Source organism: Bos indicus, chromosome 6, assembly GCF_029378745.1.
Source record: "Bos indicus isolate NIAB-ARS_2022 breed Sahiwal x Tharparkar chromosome 6, NIAB-ARS_B.indTharparkar_mat_pri_1.0, whole genome shotgun sequence".
NCBI classification, from domain to species: Eukaryota; Metazoa; Chordata; class Mammalia; order Artiodactyla; family Bovidae; genus Bos; species Bos indicus.
This window is the reverse complement of record NC_091765.1, coordinates 91287509-91307236: the sequence shown is the minus strand read 5'-3', so window position 1 is coordinate 91307236 and position 19728 is coordinate 91287509. Positions and strand designations below refer to the sequence as shown.

At 36.2% G+C, this 19728-nt stretch overlaps 1 protein-coding gene across 2 annotated transcripts in view; it reads right to left on the bottom strand.

Annotated features, from left to right (window-relative positions):
* Positions 1 to 360: 360 nt before the first annotated feature.
* Positions 361 to 19728, bottom strand: part of USO1 (USO1 vesicle transport factor) — an 81248-nt gene continuing 61880 nt past the window's right edge. The window contains exons 13-25 of one of the 2 annotated variants that reach the window (XM_019962935.2): positions 19234 to 19445; positions 17563 to 17583; positions 13613 to 13723; positions 13165 to 13283; positions 12847 to 13028; positions 12245 to 12366; positions 9541 to 9679; positions 8207 to 8370; positions 7555 to 7638; positions 5182 to 5280; positions 3108 to 3215; positions 1913 to 2128; positions 361 to 1398 (exon numbers count right to left, since the gene is read on the bottom strand). In XM_019962935.2, coding sequence (XP_019818494.2) covers positions 1309 to 1398; positions 1913 to 2128; positions 3108 to 3215; positions 5182 to 5280; positions 7555 to 7638; positions 8207 to 8370; positions 9541 to 9679; positions 12245 to 12366; positions 12847 to 13028; positions 13165 to 13283; positions 13613 to 13723; positions 17563 to 17583; positions 19234 to 19445 — 1667 coding nt within the window. In that variant the 3' untranslated portion in view covers positions 361 to 1308. The remainder of the gene's footprint in view (positions 1399 to 1912; positions 2129 to 3107; positions 3216 to 5181; positions 5281 to 7554; positions 7639 to 8206; positions 8371 to 9540; positions 9680 to 12244; positions 12367 to 12846; positions 13029 to 13164; positions 13284 to 13612; positions 13724 to 17562; positions 17584 to 19233; positions 19446 to 19728) is intronic. The other variant, XM_019962936.2, reaches the window with a different exon arrangement.

Genomic DNA, 19728 nt, shown 5'->3' with positions numbered 1-19728 from the left:
CTCCTTTTGCCTTCAATCTTTCCCAGCATCAGGGTCTTTTCCAATAAGCTGGCTGTTCACCTCAGGTGGTCAACGTATTGGAGCTAGTTTAAGTAAAAAATCATTGTGAAGAAAGAACTCCATTGCTCAGTTTACAAACATCCAAACCCTACTTCATCTGTTTTTGTTCCAATTAAGTTCCCTCCAATCTTATGGAATCCCAATTGTTAGATTTAAATGATAAGACTGCTGTTATCACCCAGTTATAGCAAAGTCCTCTTAGTAAGAGAAGGACGCTTCTCACTGCTTCTCCCTGCTTCATCCTTTACAAAGAACAAAATACTACTCTCAAAATCTCAAAAAGGGAACCAAGACCAGGAATTAAGTGAACATAATATCTATTTTTATTACGAAAACATTAAATTTTGACACATTGCTTCATTGCTTTTTTAAAAATCTATGATCTGACTTAAACCTATTCAGCAAAAATGCCAATAAATTATATAAACCATAGTTTGAGTCTTTTTTAAAACTAGGGACATAATATGTTTTATAATAATCAAATAATAATACTAAATCTGAGTTGTATGAGCTGTTAATTTGTAATGTGTTTTAATGTTTAGCTAAAAATAAAATCAAAACCAAACACATGCTAATACACTGTTGGAAAAGTTTCTCAGAAACCTCCTCCTCTTCACTGCGTGTCTGCAGCCTTCTTCACTAGGTACAGAACACCGCCGTGTCAAGTGTCAAGGCACTCATGCTCAACTGTCTTGTCCTGCTCACATCAGGAGTCATACTGGGTGAAGGGCTGATGATGTATTACCCCCAGACCATGCTATCTTGCCTTTAAGTAAATCCATTTCTTCAAAAGGAAATCATTAGCTAGGAACTCCAATACTTAATTTAGAAACAGTGATTCCAACATACATTAAATCAAATGTGTTAGTACTTAAAAAGTCACAAATTCTGAAAAGTAAAAATAGCAGACAAATACAGAACTCCATAAACAACCAATGAACTAAGGCAAATAGCACTGCCACCACATGCCTGAAAAAAATGGTATATTTTTGGTATCTGTAGTTCTTTGCAAATTATATTTTGGAACAGTTCAGTTCAATAAAAGATGTATATTCTACATAAAGTTAGAGTAACAGGATTATCAACATGGGTGGCATCATTTAAAAAATACATCAATAGTTGTATTAGTGAATGTTTTCCGCTTGGTTTCTAAATCTTTATTTTCTGTGGAGGCAAACCAAAGCACTGTCTTAAGACTCCATCTTCAAAGTTACAATATAGTCTCTATCATTCCTAGAGATTTTAAAGCTAGATATGACCCTGCTCCTTGCCATCATCTTCATCTTCATCATCCTCATCATCTTGGTCTCCGGATTCAAGTTCATCCTCTTCTTCAACCTAAAGGGAAAATACTCATTTAACATTATGAAGATCTGGTCACATCACATTCAACACAAAATGGTATCTACTCCAAGGATAAATTCTTTACTCTAGTAAATATAGTAGATTATGGGCCATCTGATTTCCTTGATTTAATATTCAAGGTTTCCTGTTATTTTTAATATGCGACAAGATACACAGGTTCACTTGCTGCTAGATGGCTACAACTCTACACATAAATCTGAACCAACACAGCCAAATGGGGATGGTACATTTGGATGGTGAGTGTCTCTGTTACCACAGGAACAAATAAATCAAGTCACCTTCCAGGCTCAGATTCTGAAAGAGAAGAGTTAACAAAAGCTGGAAACTGCATCTAATCTGTGGTCTTAAGTCAATTCACATACCTACAAATCTATGCCGGTAGTGCTGATATACAAGCATACCAACATTCCCATGACACAGGACAATGTTTAAAAACACATCATAAAGAAACACATATAAACCATTTTTGGAAACATCGCAATCTTACTGGATGACCAAGTTCCTTGAGTTTATTCTTTAATGAAAATATTTTCTGGTCTTGATCGGCCAACAGCACCAAGAGATCATCTTGTTCTTTTTTAGAATCTGTAATGTCCAACTCGAGCTTGTTTTTCTCATTTTGTAAGATGGCAATGGTACTGTTAGATGAATCCAGCTGCTCTTTAATAGCAGTTCTTTCCTCAGACAGAGCTTTAATTTCATTCTAAGAAAAGAAAGGTGAAAATCACAATCAAAAATTAGTATTCACTCTCCTACGGTTTTAACAAATATATTCTTTCTATGACAGATCTCTGTACTCATACAATCTGAAGAGTTTGGGGGTTAGGTGTTGGGGGGACAAGAGATTTTAAAATACACACACACACAAAGTCATCTAGTAACATGAGAATTTATGTTAGGCTATACATCAAAGATGATTGCTGTGAAAATCAGAGTTCGACAACAAAAAAATAGTTTTAATTACCCTACTCCTCAAAAAATCCTACTATTTCAGATAATCAGAGGAATAAATAAAGACATTAACATCTTACAGAAGCCTGGTTAGCACCAGAATTAGGACTCAAATTAAAAAAAAAAAAATTATCCCAACTTCACATATACAATTAAATGGGAAAGAAAGATAGCTTCAAGTAAAATCCATAGCTTAAATATAAAATAATTTGACCACAATCCAAAAGGCAGAATCACTTATCTTCCTCTTGCCATGTTTTAATTCCTACCTTTCCATTTTTATTACTGTTACCTCATTCTTTACTTCATCCTATCTGTTTTGATTTTTCTGTCACACAATAGGCTGGTAGGATTTAAGGTATCTGTGTTCTTTAGCTTATGGCTTGTGTATTAGCCAAAGCTATACTCCTTGTTTCTTACTGTGATTAGAGATTGATAAGAAAACTTAACTCTTTTTTACTTTGACTAAACATGTGCTTTTACTTTCAAGTACACTCATATACAATCTTATTTTACATATTTGATACCATTATTTGAAACAGCATTTAAAAATATTCATTTGTGCCACCTTTAGTCATCAAAATAGGAATGGACTTATTGTGAGGTAAGATTATGTCCCATTAACTTTCTTCATAAATCCAAGAATTTGAGAAATTAAATGAAATAAAATAAAATTCCCTGGACTTCATTTCACATAGTATACAATGAATAAAAAGTTTCACCAAACCAACCTTTAACTCTTTAGTTTCTTGTAATAATGCTGACAGTCTTCCTTCTACATCAGTAGTTTTTGTAGCTATTACAGTTTCACTCTCTCCTGGTACAGGAGCTGATTTCGCCTGAAAGTAAAAATTGGAAAAAAAAAAGTTTCTTTAAAGTTATAATCAATATGAAATTCTAATGATGATTTTTCTTGCTATTTTGAAATTTTATTTCCAGTAACAGAAAAATTTAATTCTCTCAGCATTTACCCTCAATAACGTGCTCTCCCTGAACAGATGAGTTGCCCTTACAGTGGAGCAGGAGGCTGGGTCAGGAAGGGTGTGGTATAAGCACTCATCAGAGTATAAGGAAGGTTGGTTTAAGCAGCCTCAAGGCCAGGTCAGGCAAGTTATCAATGACACAGCTCTAATGTAGCTACGGCATAGCATTTAATACGTAGAGAACACTTTTCAGTCTTTTCCTCATAAAATTCCTATAAGTTAAGACTATACTATCATTTCAGAGAGACAGATGCGTGCGGAAATTGAGTTGAATGCCATTAACTGGGAAAATGCAAGTATTTTCTTAAGAGCTATAGGAAGTAATCCTAAATCAAAAATTTTCAGTCCTTCCCTTATCTTTTTTCTTCCAAAATACTGGGAAGTGGGGGTGTTGATCTCACAAATACCAAATACCTTAAAATGAGGAAAGGACTTTGGAACTGGAAGAGGCAAAAGAATTTTGAGGTTCATGTTAGACAAAGTCTCAACTGCCTTGAAGACACTGTTGGTAGAAATATGAACATTAAAGGCAATACCAGTAAGGGCTCATAAAGAAAGACGCAGGCTGTAGAGAAAGGTTCTATGGTCTCAGAGAAAACACATGGCATCATAAACAGAATGCTGGTAGAAGTATGGATGTTAAAAGTTTTGGTGAGGTCTCACATAGATGAGGAGGCTTCCCAGATGGCTCAGTGGTAAGAATCCACCTGCCAATACAGGAAACCCAGGTTAGATCCCCGGGTTGGGAAGATCCCCTGGAGGAGGAAATGGCAACCCACTCCAGTATTCTTTCCTGGAAAATCTCATAGACAGGGTCATGTGGCAGGCTGTAGTCCATGGGGTCACGTAGAGCTGGACACAACTCAAGTGCCTGAGCACGCGTGCACAGAAACAGAGACGAGGAACATGTTATTAGAAAGTGGAGAAAAGGTGATCCTTGTTATAATGTGGCAAAGAACTTGGCTGACTTATGTTCTAGTGTTGTGGAAAGCAGAACTTGTGAGTGATGAACTATTCTAGCTGAGGAAATTTCCAAGCAAAGCATTAAAGGTGTGACCTGGTTTCTCCTTGCTGCTTACAGTAAAATATGAGAGGATAAAGACGGATTGAAAAAGGAACTGTTAAGCAAAAGGGAGTCAGAACTTGATGATTTAGAAAATTCCCGGCCTATCCCTACTGCAGTCAACGACAAAGCATGTCCCAGTGAAACACCAAGTGTGTGGCTGCACAACCGTTTGTGAAGAGATTACTCATGTAGCACATGGACCCAATCAACCATCTCTGCAGAAGCTGGAATAGAGATGTGGTTCCCCAGGAGGGATCCAGGAGAACCTTCCTCCTTGTTGGCTTGGAACCCTGGGAATTGCATGGGTCACCAATAAGGTTTTTGATAATTTTATACCAGCAGAAAACTTGCCAGCTTAGACTGAATGATGAGATGAAATATAAAAGACCAACAGGGACTTCCCTGGTGATCCAGTGGCTAAGCGTCTGCCCTCCCATTGAGGGGGTTCAATGGGGTTCAATGCCTGGTCAGAGAACTAGCGCCCACACACTGCAACTAACACCTAGGGCAGCCAAATAAACAAATAAAATGCCAACAAAATGAACCATAACTAACTGATAAAACTGACCTGGCAAGTCTGACTATGATACACTGTTTGCATGGCCAAGAAGCCTATGTATCTGAAACTCTGGCTAATGAATAACCTGAATGGAAGGTGCTGACAAATTTGCTTCTTTTCCATAGTGGCTGAGAAATAACCTCCTGACCTTGTATATACTACCTTTCAGAACAAACAAACAAAAAACAATAACTTACAAATGCTTCAGTTTTCTGTAACAGCTCCTGTTTTTCGGTCTGTAGTTTGGTAATCTCCACAGACTGTGAGTTTAACTGAGACTTTAAAGTTGCCAGTTCCTAAGGGACAAAAATAGTTGGGTTGTGACATTAAATAGTATTAATTTCATTAAGGAAATGTCTATTTACAGGAAGAAATTATTTTCTTCCTTGGCTCTTCTAAAATCATCACTTCCAAGTTTTAAAATTTAAGTGAAAGAAGTACTCTTGAACTTTGGGTTCAAGATGGAGAATTAAATGTGTACATTAAACATGTTCACCTCTGCTTCCTTGCAAGATCCAGTGTAAAAAATCACAAAGGGAGGACAGAAGGAGGAAAGGAAGAAAAGGTGGGAAGAAGGGAGGGAGGAAGGTGAGGAAGAAGGAGGGAGAGAGGGACTGAGAAAGGACAGGCAGGAGGGAGAAACCCACAGGGACAGAGAATAAGAGAAGAGAAAATAGCACTAAACTGTGGAATTTCCAAAAGCAAATGACAATGGTAACCAACTGGCACACCTGAGCGAGCTGAAACAGAAGCTGACCTTTTAGAAAGCCACGCTGCTGCCTGATTCATAATGCAGAACTACCAAAAAGCCTGGGAACTGGTACCACCAGATGTTTTGGAACTGTGAGTAAAACTGGGGTCAAAAACAGTAGGGTTGGAACTTCCCTGGTGGTAGAGTGGTTAAGAATCTGTCTTGCAATGCAGGGGACGTGGGTTTGATCCCTGGCCCAGGAACTAAGATCCAACATTCCACAGAGCAACAAAGTCCACACGCTGCAACTAAGACCCGATTCAGCCAAATAAGTAAAAACAACAACAATAACAAAAACCCAGCAGGGTTGGCTGAAAGTCTGCTTAGAAATAGAGCACTGAATCCCTGTCCTAACTCATGCCTCAGGTAATGTCTCCTTTTCTTTTGTCTGAAGACTAGAGGTATGTTATTTGGAATGGGCAAAATAAGATGGTTTTAGACTCGGGGGCCACCAAACGCTGATGAAAGCAGTAGTAGTGTAGTGAAAGTGGTGGAATTAACTGAAAGCTTATGTATTAAGGTTGACGTTTCCAAACTTCTTGCTCACTCCCCTCAAAACAAGTCCAGGAAAATGAAGCAATTCTAACAGTGGCTCTCCTCCAAGGGCAATCTTACCCCACAGTATCTGGCAGTGTCTGGAGATATGAGGATGCTGTCATGTAAAAAGTGTTTTATTCTCTTACTATTTTCTATCATGAACATACATGTCTTTTCTCTGACTGTTTTGTTTCTTCAGTTATCAAAGTAAGTTATGTAAAAATTATGGACCATTTGGTCTTCTTTCTATACTCTATTTTACTATATATTATAAAAAAACCCAAAACTGTTATTTAAAATATATCTTTGGGAAATATGAAAAGTAAATTTTTACTTGGGATTTATAGACTAAGAGTATATACTAATAACTTAATTTCATTTTAATATAGTTTTAGATTTCATAAAATCAAAACAGCATATTAACTCTTCCTCATAAGAACAAAACATTATGGCCACATTATTGGAGAGTTGTAAATCATTATTGACAAATATTATTATTTTTTAAAATGTTTCATTGTAGAATCCACTCTAGGGTACAGAGACATTGCCAAAATAAGACATTTTGCTACTCTCTGTCCAGGCATTCCCATCTGATCAGGCATGTCAGAGGGTGAGGACCAGCTGACTACTGGAGAAGGAAGTCAGTCCTAGGTTGGCCAAGCTATTAATTTCTTTTTTTAGTATTACTTTTTTTTTTTTAAAGAAACATATATTCCTTTTATAGAAAATGAAGGAAGGAGAGGGGGATAGAAGGAAGAAAAGGCACATTTGCTTTTCTAGACAATATAAATTACTACAGCAGAAAAAGTTATTTTGCTTTATTTTTAGCTAGAGTCATCTAACTGAAATACATACAAGTTTACTTTCTGTTTTTCCCTTTTCCAATTCTAATAACCAACATTCTTCTGGATAGAACGATTTAAATGCCCAATACATTTAACCAAGCAGTTACCAAGAAAATTAAGCACAAGATTTTGTATCTTCATATTTGCAGCTTATAAATATATTTAAAGTTTCCTTAATTGCTTACTGACAATCTACAAACAATCTGGGTAAGATGCTGAGATCTATTAAAAAGTATACCATTGAAAAATAAATACACCATAAAAAGCAAAATACCATTACTGTACAATTAAAACGGCTTCTGTATTTTCAAATGGCTGTTTTCACTTGATAGAGAAGTGAAGATGCATGACAAAGCAGTTCTAGATTAATGCAGGGCTGTTATGCTATTATAATTAAAACAAGACAAAACAGAGCCTGAATCAAGCTGAAAAGTGACCTGTTTTAACTCTGCAATTTGTTCAGAATCTCCTGCTGTTGCTGAAGACTGTTCATTTGTGCCAGGTGATAGTTGGGAAGATTTCTACAAAGAGCAGAGAGATAAACTGTGAAATAAATTCAGTTTAAATAGTGAGGAAAAAAACAAAACAAAACTGTACACACATAAGCTATGCCTGGTACACGCACACCAAAAAATTCCACACTGACATTTAAAATTTTATGCCCAAAATAACATTTCAACATAGCACATCTTGTCAACAAAATTTCCATAGCTAATCAACTCATACCAAGTCATTTATTCAATCTAAACACTTAACTGAGCTAATATAAAGAAAAGAGCATAAAAGCAGGTATTTACTGAGTGATTTCCATGTATTAAAAGAGTTTGATATGGAGTACCTCATTTAAATCTCACAGCAATGGAACAGATACCACCACCACCATTTTATAGCTCAGGACACAAGTTTAAAGAGGTTAACTAAATTGCTCAAATTCAGTTAGCCAGGATGCACTGATGCTTTAGACAGTCTGACTCCAGAGCTCACGTTCTAAAACCTTAAAATGATAACTTTAGCTTAAGGGATCCAGAAATAGAAACAAGCAGGATAATGAGAATTATTTTTGACCTCGATTTTATAACATTCACTTACCAAATTTTCAATCAAAGAGTCTTTTTCAGCCAGTTGACTTTGTAAAAGTTCCCGATTACTTTTTAATTCTTCTATCTCTTCTCGCAGCCTACTAATTTCTTCTGGCTGAACGCCATTCATCTGAGCCCCATCAGTGTAAGGACCTTGATGCTGACTGTCTTTTCCTATTAGGCATAAAATTTGAGAAGTCAACATGAAACTTTTCATTTTTTGAGCTGACAATTCAAGTGTAAAAAAATACATAATTTCCTGAATAATTACTTTGGAGGCACTTTTGTATGCACATTTCATCTTTGCAAAACAGTGCACTGACAAAATAACAAACTGATGTTTTCAGGGTTTCTGGGAGGAAAAACAGCACAGTCTTAAGACTAAACTGGCTCAGTGATCTAAAATTAAGAATTATAGTAGCTTCAATTCCAATTCTATCACTTAATATAAGAGAAAATAAAATCTTTTTAGAAATCTTCACAAAAGAATAGCTTTCTACACAGCCTAAAAGAACTGACGAATTATTGTCATAAATAGAGGAAGTAAAAGTTATTTTCTTCTGAAAATTTTGGTCACCTTCATATAAATAAACTATGTTTCTAAGCAGCTAGCATTCCAATCATAAGCAGTATAGAATGAGACTATTTACAAGCATTTGAGCCCTTAGCATGTGCCAGACACCAAACTAGAATTTTATATATATTACTTCATTTAAATCTCAGCTCCACTTTGCAGATTAAAAAAAAAAAAAAGGAAAGGCTAGACCAGTCATTCAAAACTGGCTATACATTAGAATCACCTTGGGAGCTTGTAATAATCACTGATGCCTGGACCCAGTCCCTAACTAATTTAATTAGAAACTTCAGTGGGCGTCTCAGTATCAGTATTAAAAAAAAACTCAAGGGATCTCAATGTGTAGGTAGCTAAGGTTGAGAATCAATGGATAGCAGAGATTGGACTTCAAATTCTGACTTACACTTCTGTCACAGCGATTAAGGTTAAAGAAAGATGAGCCCACAAGAATAATCTCTTGGGGACACTACAATAGGAATGGCCAGCTACACTTTGGAGAAGGCAATGGCGCCCCACTCCAGTACTCTTGCCTGGAAAATCCCATGGACGGAGGAGCCTGGTGGGCTGCAGGCTAAGAGTCGGACATAACTGAGCAGCTTTACTTTCACTTTTCACTTTCATACACTGGAGAAGGAAATGGCAACCCATTCCAGTGTTCTTGCCTGGAGAATCCCAGGGACGGGGTAGCCTGGTGGGCTGCCGTCTATGGGGTCGCACAGAGTTGGACACGACTGAAGTGATTTAGCGGTAGCAGCAGCTGCTACACTTACCTAGCTGTACTTTAAGAAGATTATATTGATCCTTGTGTTGCTGAATCTGAGATACTTGTTGTGTGACTGCTGTCTGGAGCTGTTCATTTTGACATTTTAATGTAGAAATCTGCTGCTTTAATTCCTCCAGTTGCAGATCCTGTGAAACAAAACAATTCAAGTGTTTTAAATTCATACTAATGAGCATTAAGAACAAATTAAAAATTAGAGATTACTTTGGATGAGGATGTTAAACTACTCAACATTTTCAAACTCATTCAATAATTAAGCAATAACACAATATATGTACTAAGGCTGTTAACGGGTAGCAGAACTGTACGATTTCAAGGCCCCACTACATGACACAACCTGCAGTCTCACTGTGAGTTTTGGTTTGGGGGCAGTGGTGGGAGGGGGGTGGTGGTGTCAATTTTAAAAACTTCATTTTATGGCCCATCAAACTAAAAAATGTATATACCAAATTCTTTAAGCTTCCATATGTATGCATCTTTATTACTTTTAACACTAAAAGACAAGCAGGGAACTTTGCTGCTGGTCCAGCGGTTAGGACTTCTCCTTTCAATGCAGGGGGTGTGGGTTCCACCCCTGGTCAAGGAGCTAAGACCCCACATGCCTCTTTGCCAGAAAAACCAAAACATAAAACAAGAAGCAATCCTGTAACAAATTCAGTAAAGACTTTAACAATAGTCCACGTTAAAATTAAAACAAACAAAAAAAGACAATCATAGAACATTTAGATTTTAAGAAAAAGCTTTCACTTCTTACCACCTCCTACTTTAACTGGTTAGAATGTGATCTGTATCTTTATTTTCTTCTAATTTTTTTCCAATCCAAGTTTTTTAAACTTATCATAATCAGTCCATACATCATTTTTTAACCTTTAATTTGCCTATTATTCAATCATAATTTCCTAATATTAATCAGGAGATACAATATAATTTATATTCAAAAACAACATGAAGACTGCTCTCCATTTTTCTAAATGATAGTTTTATTACAATAAACAGCTTAGTCAATATAACTGTTTTTCACAGTTTTGGAGAATTTCCTTAGGATTGGGTTCCAAATATAATTCAAAGTTTATATAAACATTTTATAGCTCTTGAGGCTTGTTGCCTAATTGCCAAATGGTGTTCTAATTGGTGAGAATATTTAAAATTAACATTTCTAAAGAAGAGTCATTACAGTAATTGTGTCAAATCACTCTTTTCTTCTTCCAAATCAACCATATTTATCAGCTCCAAGTATAGGCTATAATATTGCCTTCCAAGTTCTTATTTCCCACTGTTGTAAAGATTACATTTTACCATCTGGAAATGACTGTGATTTTGTACTAAGATAGATGAAAAATTCTAATAACCATGAGCAGAGTAATGATTCAAATTTGGATCATTCAAAGATGATTCTAATTTACTAATTTGCTTATAAACTGAAAAGCTCAGACTGAATGCTCAATATACCTCCAGTATATTTTTATCCTTTTTTAGAGTTTCATTGCCAGCAGTATACATTGTGGGGGAAAGAAAGCGGAGGTAGCTCTCATTCACAGGGCTCTACTCTAAAGCTCTTCCTTGCCACAGCTGCCTCAGCTGTGCAGTCAGCAGAGGCTGGAGGGCAGTGCAGGAACGGGACGGTGGACCTGCCTCACGTGAAACTGTCTTCATGACCCTCAAACTTTAACACCAGTAATCTCATTTTACAGATAATACTGCAGCACTTTCTAGGATTCCATTCCAATAAAGGTACATATGCCACAGTGAGGAATTAAATGAGAGAAGAAAACCAAGAAACACAGCTTGAAGGAATGTAAAGAAGCTAAGGTGCTGAATACTATGCAAGTGTGGGCTTGACTGGTATCCTGCAGAGAAAATGTCAGTTGATGATTTTCAAACTATAGTTTCAACTTATCATTATCCATTCTAATAGCTTCCCCTACTTTGTAGGGATATTGTGAAAATGCTGTGAAAATTAAATGTGACAGTATTTAAATGTGCTTAAGTGAGCACCCACAACACAGGAAACAAAAACCAGCAGTCACTATCATCATTGTCAGCTCCCTAATTTCCACCCATCACCACCATATCCTTCCTTCCCTCCAGCCCTGCCTCTCAAATTTCCCTTTATATAGCCAACAAAGATTCTGTGTACACATCAGCAACATGTGTCTTCCTTCTTTCTCCTTTTGCTAAGCTTACTCATAGTTATTCTTTTAGTGGGACTCAGCTTCTCTGTTTTCCCCAAGCTCCTACCCAGATAAATTAGGTAGGAGCTGCCATACACCTTTGATTATCTTTACTACTAGACTTGCTAAACACATATTAAGCTCTCAGTTTGCTGAATACTCAGATGCTTTTGAATTATTTAGGTTAATGATGAGTTTTACTTTGCATATCCTCTTGCATTTAGAAATGCCAAGAGAAATTCTTCCCTAAAGCAGAAAAGTATGAGTGCTTAGTCATGTCCAACTCTTTGCGACTCCATGGACTGTAGCCTGCTAGACTCTTCTGTCCATGGGATTCCCCAGGCAAGAATATTGGAGTGGGTAGCCATTCCGTTCTCCAGGGGCTCTTCCCAACCCAATGACTGAACCTGGGTCTCCTGCGTTCCAGGTGGATTCTTTACCATTGGAGTCACCAGGGAAGCCTCAGAAAAGTATCTAAACTTCTGGTATAACAGAGACTGTATACAATTTATCAGTACATACTTGCTCTCGAATCATATTTTTGTAGTGAGTCACAATACTGTCATGCTGCTCTAATGTTTTCTTCACCTCTTCTTCTTTTTTATCTTCTTCACTGGACTTATAAATAGCCTTAGTTATCACACCTATAAAAGAAGACATTTAAAAATACTGTTTTATTATCAAGACTTATCAGTAAAAACACATGGCCTAACTGCATGAGCCTTTGGGCTTCCTGGTGGCTCAGCAGTAAAGAACCTGACTGCCAATCCAAAAGACGTGGGTTCAGTCCCTTGGTTGGGAAGATTGCCTGGAGAAGGAAATGGCAACTCACTCCAGTATTCTTTTCTGGGAAATCCCATGGACAGGCTACAGTCCATGGGGTCGCAAAAGAGTCGGGCATGACTTTGCAACTAAACAACAACTGCATGAGAGATCAGAAGTCTTCTTTCCAATCTCACTGAGTGCCCACAGTCCTTCAGTGGGCTACAGAGCAAGAGCTAAAAAAAGATACTTTTACTTTTAGGCTTATCATACAATCAATCTGCACGCATCCAGAATATACATATAAAATAAAATCATAGGTACTTTTTAATGAATGTCAAGAGGAACTCTTGTCGTCTTACCTTCAAGTTCTTTTACCAGTTTTGTAAACTCATGATCAAATATCATGTATTCTGGACTGGGGAAGTTTGGCTGGGGTTTCTGAGACGCTCTGGAATACAGCTCATGTTTGCTAATAAATCCTAGTTTCTCTATGAAATTCTCTTTGCCAATCCTCTTCTCTATCAGCTGTTTTAGTTTCTCTCTACAGAGATAAGTATATTGAGATGCTTAAAAAGTCATAACAAAACAGAAAAGCCTGGTCTACATTATGCTTTGGCAGAAAAAAAATTTATCATTATCTATTGATGACATCAGCAAATCATTTTCCCCTTACTTACTTCATATAGGTCTCGAGAGAGTTATCATTGAAGTAAATCGAAATGCCCAACAAGAGAGCACATAAGCCTTGGACCAACTGTTCCTCTTCTCCAAGATTTTCTGCAATTTGTCCTGTAAGCTGAAATCTCTGTTAAGAAAACTAATGGTTCATAGTATCAAGAATACTTCATTTTACAATTTGAATCTGACATGTATTTCATGTAAGTTTCAACAAGAAATTCTATACGCAAGCCAAGAAAACATAAAACAGTGGTATACATGTACACACACACCCCCCCACACACACAGCTTAAGCAAGCATCATTATCGCCTTAACCGTTTAAAAATCTGCAACATAAAGAGAATGCAAACATTTGAGGCATGGAGCTACCTCTAATTGAGAAGAATAAATAGAAAAGATAGAAAAGATAAATACTTATATGCATCTTACTAAAACATAAAGGATACAAATGGAACATTGGCTGAATTGTGAAGAAAGTGTGTCACTGCAATGGGGCAGTTGCTAAGCCAGGTACAAAGCAACATTAGTAATCCAACTCTTGTCTGTATTTTGCTTCCCTGCAATAAACAAGTTAGCAGAAATCTTTTTATGCTTTTCAAACTTGAAGTTGCCCTAAGATCCCTCCCCATCTACATAAAAAGACATTTAACATCTTATAAAAGATGTGTCAGGTATCTGGATTTTAAAAATTGAACAAGAAAATGCACTCTTGTGTCCTCTTTGGACTGCACTTCTGAAACAGAGAGCAGAAATTAGACTTGATCCATGTTTATAAGCATATACCAGGTTATCTAAAATATTGCCAGTGGAAAACCTGATATGCTCAGGAAGAAATACATGATGTGGATGCTTATAATTTATCAATCTTAAAACACTTTAGCATAAATTTGCTGGCAAATTTAATATGCTTCAATAAGAATTAAAAAAAAAAAAAAAAACTAGTTTCTAATAAAAATACAAATTCTACCTCCTTCAAAAAAATATCAAAAAAAACCCCAAAACCGCAAAACCAAAGACATAATCTCCTGAATTGTTTAGTTAAATTCCATTAAAGAATATATTTCTCTAACAGGAAAATAATTAAACCATGTTACAAACTCCTGAGAAATGCCAAATAATGAGAAATCACAAGCATAATGGAGAAGAAAAAGATTTATTTAAATTAGCTAAGTGCCTCAAACCCCTAACTATACTGCTGCTAATATGTTAAACAATATTGGAAACTAGCACGTCCATCAACATTACACTTTCCTAAATTTTCATACAACACATTTATATCCCTTATATGAGGTATTTTCTTAGTTCCTAATATTCAGTTCAGTCGCTCAGTCGTGTCTGACTCTTTGCGACCCCATGAAACGCAGCATGTCAGGCCTCCCTGTCCAACACCAACTCCCGGAGTCTACCCAAACTCATTCCATTGAGTTGGTGATGCCATCTAACCATCTCATCCTCTGTTGTCCCCTTCTCCTCCTGCCCTCAATCTTTCCCAGCATCAGGGTCTTTTCAAATTAGTCAGCTCTTCGCATCAGGTGGCCATAATATTGACCTTGCCCAAATTATATTACATAACCTGCATTTCTGTTTAAGCAAAACAAAACTTGCTTGAAAGAAGATAATGGAAATTAGCACAATAATGCATTACTTTGGGAGTAATTTCAGAAAATTTCCAAAATACAACTGTTTAAAAATCAAGACAAGGGATGGGTACAAAAGCAACTATTACTATGTTTTGAAAAATTTCTATCACTCACCCAGACTATTCTAATTTCATGAACCTTAATGGCAATATCTTGGCCTTTCTATAATCTTTTTTCAAGTACATTTAATTAAATTCAAATCAGACCTCTTCAAATGCCAAGTAAGCATTAATTAGCATGATTTAGTTTTTACATAAAGCATTAGTTTTACTTTTTCCTTGCCTTTATGTCATTATTGTGTCCACAGTATGTCTTCATGTTATCCAGGTAAACTGAAAATAAAATTTATTATGGGAATACCATTTGCAGGCACCAAACATACTGACATTGTATAAACAAGGGCATTCTATCAAATCACTGACTGATGTCTGAGTAAACAAAAATGGAATTAGGTTCAATTTTGAAAAGTATGTCCTTTGGGGTCTAGCTGAAGGTTAAAAAGAGCAAAGTCAAACATAACTGGTTAGAACCAGGTAGAAGACAGAATGGAACACCTTGTTTATTACAGCAACAATTCTGATTAGGAATGAGCCTAATTAAAACTGTATATGTACACTGCTATGTGTGAAATAGATAGCTAATTGGAAGCTGCTGTATAGCACAGGGAGCTCAGCTCAGCTCAATGCTGAGATGACCTGGGCACGGGGGGCGGTGGGACGGGGGAAGTGAGAGGGATGCTCAGAAAAGGAGGGGTATATGAATACATATGGCTGATTCATGCTGTTGTACAGCAGAATTGTAAAACAATGATCCTCCAATTTAACAAATTAAAAAAAAAAAAAAAAACAGGAAAGAAATTCAACCAGAGTAGTCATGGAGGGCTCTTTTTATTTAGAAATGAAAGTTCTAAAGATGTTCTCATCAATAGGATCATAACAATAATAACAAAATGTTAATTTTTAAATATATGATTTAGAAAAAATAATTCACTGCTCTATCATGATGTCATTTAATTATAGTGACGCTAACCGCTATTAAAATCTCTCTCTCCTGGACTTCCCTGGTGGTCCAGTGGCAAAGACTCCGACTACCAACGCAGGGGGCCCACGTTCAATCCCTGCCTGCTGCAACTAAGGGTTCATATGCCACAGCTAAAGATCCTGCCTGCCACAATGAAGATCGAAAAGTCTGTGTGCCTCAACTGAGATCCAGCACAGCAAAAAATAGAAAAAAACTCTGTTATCAATTATCTCCCACTGTAAGAAACAACCAAAGTCAAATGTTTTTACATGTTGACAACATGGATGTACTCATTCTACTACTGGAATTTTTTCCAGCTTGAAAAAATAAATAAATAAAAGTATCATTAAAGGGAGCCTTAAAAAAGTGGGAGAGGCTAAAACTGACCAAAAATCTTAGTTTGTTAACTAGTGAAAAATGCTCTCTTTTTTTAGGGGGGAAAAAAGCTCTATCTAAACTAAAAATGTTTCAAAATACTGTTGGAACCTTTATCTATCTGCAAATACTTCTGCCTACCATTCATAAATTGCATGATGCATTTGAATTACACATCTACTGCAAAAAAAAAAAAATGGCTGAGAATTATTTCAAATCTTGTTGCAGAGAACCTCAAACATTTCAGAAGAAATAAAGTATCATTCCTAAAAATACATTAATAATAAAAATATGTAAAGTTAACATTTTAAACAACTAGTGTTTAAGTACTAAAATGAGGTTCAAGAGTATTATGATCAGATTTACTTCCTAGTGGTGGCCTCTGAAGACAGAGAATAATAGGAAAGGGACTAGATGGAACTTGTGGGATTATGAACACTATGCTGCACATTTTGTCTTGGGTGGGGGTTACAGAAATATATTCAACCATGAAAATCATTAGACTGAACACTTAAGGTCTGTGCATTTTACTGTATATAAATTATACTTTCCAAAATTTCCCTTTTAAATGAATGACATGCACACTTATAAAATTCTTTACTTAGTATTGAAAATTCTGACAGCTAAAGCTGCCATATCTGTGCATGAGGTATTAACACACGTTAAATCATGCTCATACACAAAGATACAACTCCCAAAAGAACCTCAGTTATTAGTATCCATGCTGCATAATTGAACACATGCCCAAATATGGAATTAAAAGTACACACTTTTTGGCCAAGTGTCCCAGAAAACAGATCAAAATCAAACACAAATCATACTCTCCCCTAGCACACATCAAAAACGAATCCCGAAATGGTAGTGTAGCACATACATAACACCCAGAATAACTCAAGATGTTTAAACTCTTTCAAATCACAAATTTATACTTACTATTGTATATTTTCAATAACTTATATAATAGAAAAGTATCATATTCTTTCATACGCTGATTAAAGACAAAATTTTTAACTCTTAAATTTTACTACCTCTGAAATGGTTTCATTGGAAATAAAGCAGCAAGCTCGGGTGAAAAATCACACCAAAAACCCCAAACCAAGGAATTCCAGAAAGTGCAAGCATCCCCAGAGGAAGCACAAGGAGAGCTTCAGATGCTCACTCCCACAGTCCTTAGTAACACCACTACAGTACCCAGAGAGAAACCCGAGAGTCACGGTAGAGATTAACTTGCTGACACATACAAGTGTGAGTAGGATGTAACTTCAAACAAGCAGTTAAAAAAAAACAATTAACAAAACCCAAGACAAAGAAAAAGGCTGGCTGTAGGAGGAAATGCCTAAGCCCAAACAAGTGATACATACCCGTCGGTTGATCTTATCGCCCTGCAAATTATACATTAAAGATTATTTGAAAATATTACTGCTTGAGAAAAATGTATACCCAGAAAAATCCCTCAAATACAGTCTCTCTAGCAACCCAAGCCAACAGTTTGGAACAGGAAGATCTAATCTTTTATTATACCAACGTATGTACATTTTAGAGGAGAAAGGCTAATTTTACAGCACTGTGATTACTTCAAAGTGGGAAAACACCACTATCTTTAGGATTTCTCATTATGTGTTAGTTAGAATTGCAATGTTAGAGCTAACTATGTGGTGATGATGGTCAGACAGTTAATTACTATTTGGCTTAAGAAAAGCTGTTAAACACCACTATATTTAAAATAAGTACCTAATAAGGACCTACTGGGAACTCTACAGGGAACTCTACTTAATATTCTGTAAAAATCTTTATGGGAAAGAATCTAAAAAAGAATGGATATATGTATAACTGATTTACTTTGCTGTATACCTGAAACTAACACAACATTGTAAATAAAATATACTCTAATACAAAATTAAAAAAAGAAAAGCCGTTTTCCATACACAGCAACAAGAGATAAACAAGTATTAAATAAATAAGACTATGAATACTCTGGAGTACTTCTAAAAATCACTAAGATAAATAATAAAGATAAAGCAGGCTTTCAATCAAAGTACACTGATTCTAAATAACAAAGAAAGAGTTCAACTCTCTTTGCACTAGCTAATTTTTAAGCCTTCATTTATAACTCCCTATGGATGGTACTGATGTTTCTTTAAAAGCTCACAATAAAACAATTCAACAAGTGCGGCAAAATTAAAAACTGAGAAGCACTCCACATATCATGGGGAAGGAATAAGATAATACCAGTGGATAGAGCAATTTTAGACTTATGGACATTTTCACTCTCCTTGAATGATTCTGAATGTCTATGACTTTAAAGTTTTGCTTAAGCATCAACCTGAATCATTAAACAGCAAGGCTGGCACATGTGGGCAAATCAACTAAATATAGTAAGGGATATTCCTAAATATCAATCCTTTAGCATTCACATTTCAATGAAGCTTCGATACTTTTATTGGGAGTCTAAAGGAATGCAAACATCTTACGTTTATTTACATCTCACTAGGTAAACTATACGCCTTGGGGTTCGGAGGATTTGAGAGCTCACAAACATCAAGGGGTATGTATACTGTTTAACTATATAAGCAATGGATTGGTATTTTATTTTTGTTTTCTGAATGGAAGATCAATTGCCCTGGGAAGAGAAAGAGCAAGGTACACAGCTATGAACCACTTTATTCTATTCCCTCTCATACACTGATCCGAATTCAGCTATTGAGCAGTAAGAGAAATTATTATGTGGATGATATAAAAAGAAAACAAATTCCCCACCTCAAAAAAAAAAAAAAAACCCACCAACTTTCTGTACAGAACATGTGTTTCCATCCTGATGCAGACCTTATTCATTATTTGGCAAAACCCCTGATAGGAGTAGTATTTCCTGCTTTCTCTCCACAAAACCATTTCTTGTAACAGTGAGCTAATGAGCAGTCTTTGCCTTGTTTCCTTTCCATCTGCATCTACTAAGGACAGCCTTAAATCCTTGTGTCACTGACATCAAAATGAAACTTCCCACCCCCTCCCTAGAGAAATCTTGGTCACTTTACCTGTGAAAGAATGTTGGTGCACTGCTGCAGCAATGAAACTGGAGGATTGCCGATACTTGTAGCAAGTTGAACCCTGAGCAACTGTTCTTTCTGGGTAGCGTTTTCTTGCAAAGCATGGGCAAGGGCCACGGCAGCACACCAGTTTGAAAGCGAATCAGTAGAAAATAAACCTCCGCATAACAACTGACCAGCTGAGACCGTATTGCCTGTTGCTACAAAGGTGGCAGGCAGATAACAATAAGGTGAAAATGAATTATGCTGTTTCCAAACACACAAAAATAGTATGAAATAATACTTAAAAATCTGTTTATTAGCAGTATTAAGTAACACTTTCAAAAGTCTGTTTTTACAAAATAAAATTTAAAAGATGACAAAAAAGTATCTTGAAAGGAAAGTAGCAAAACAAAGAAATATTAGAACACTTCAGGCATCAAACTGATGATGGTATATTCCAGAAATTATGACCTTAATTAAAAACTTCACTTCTAAAACAAA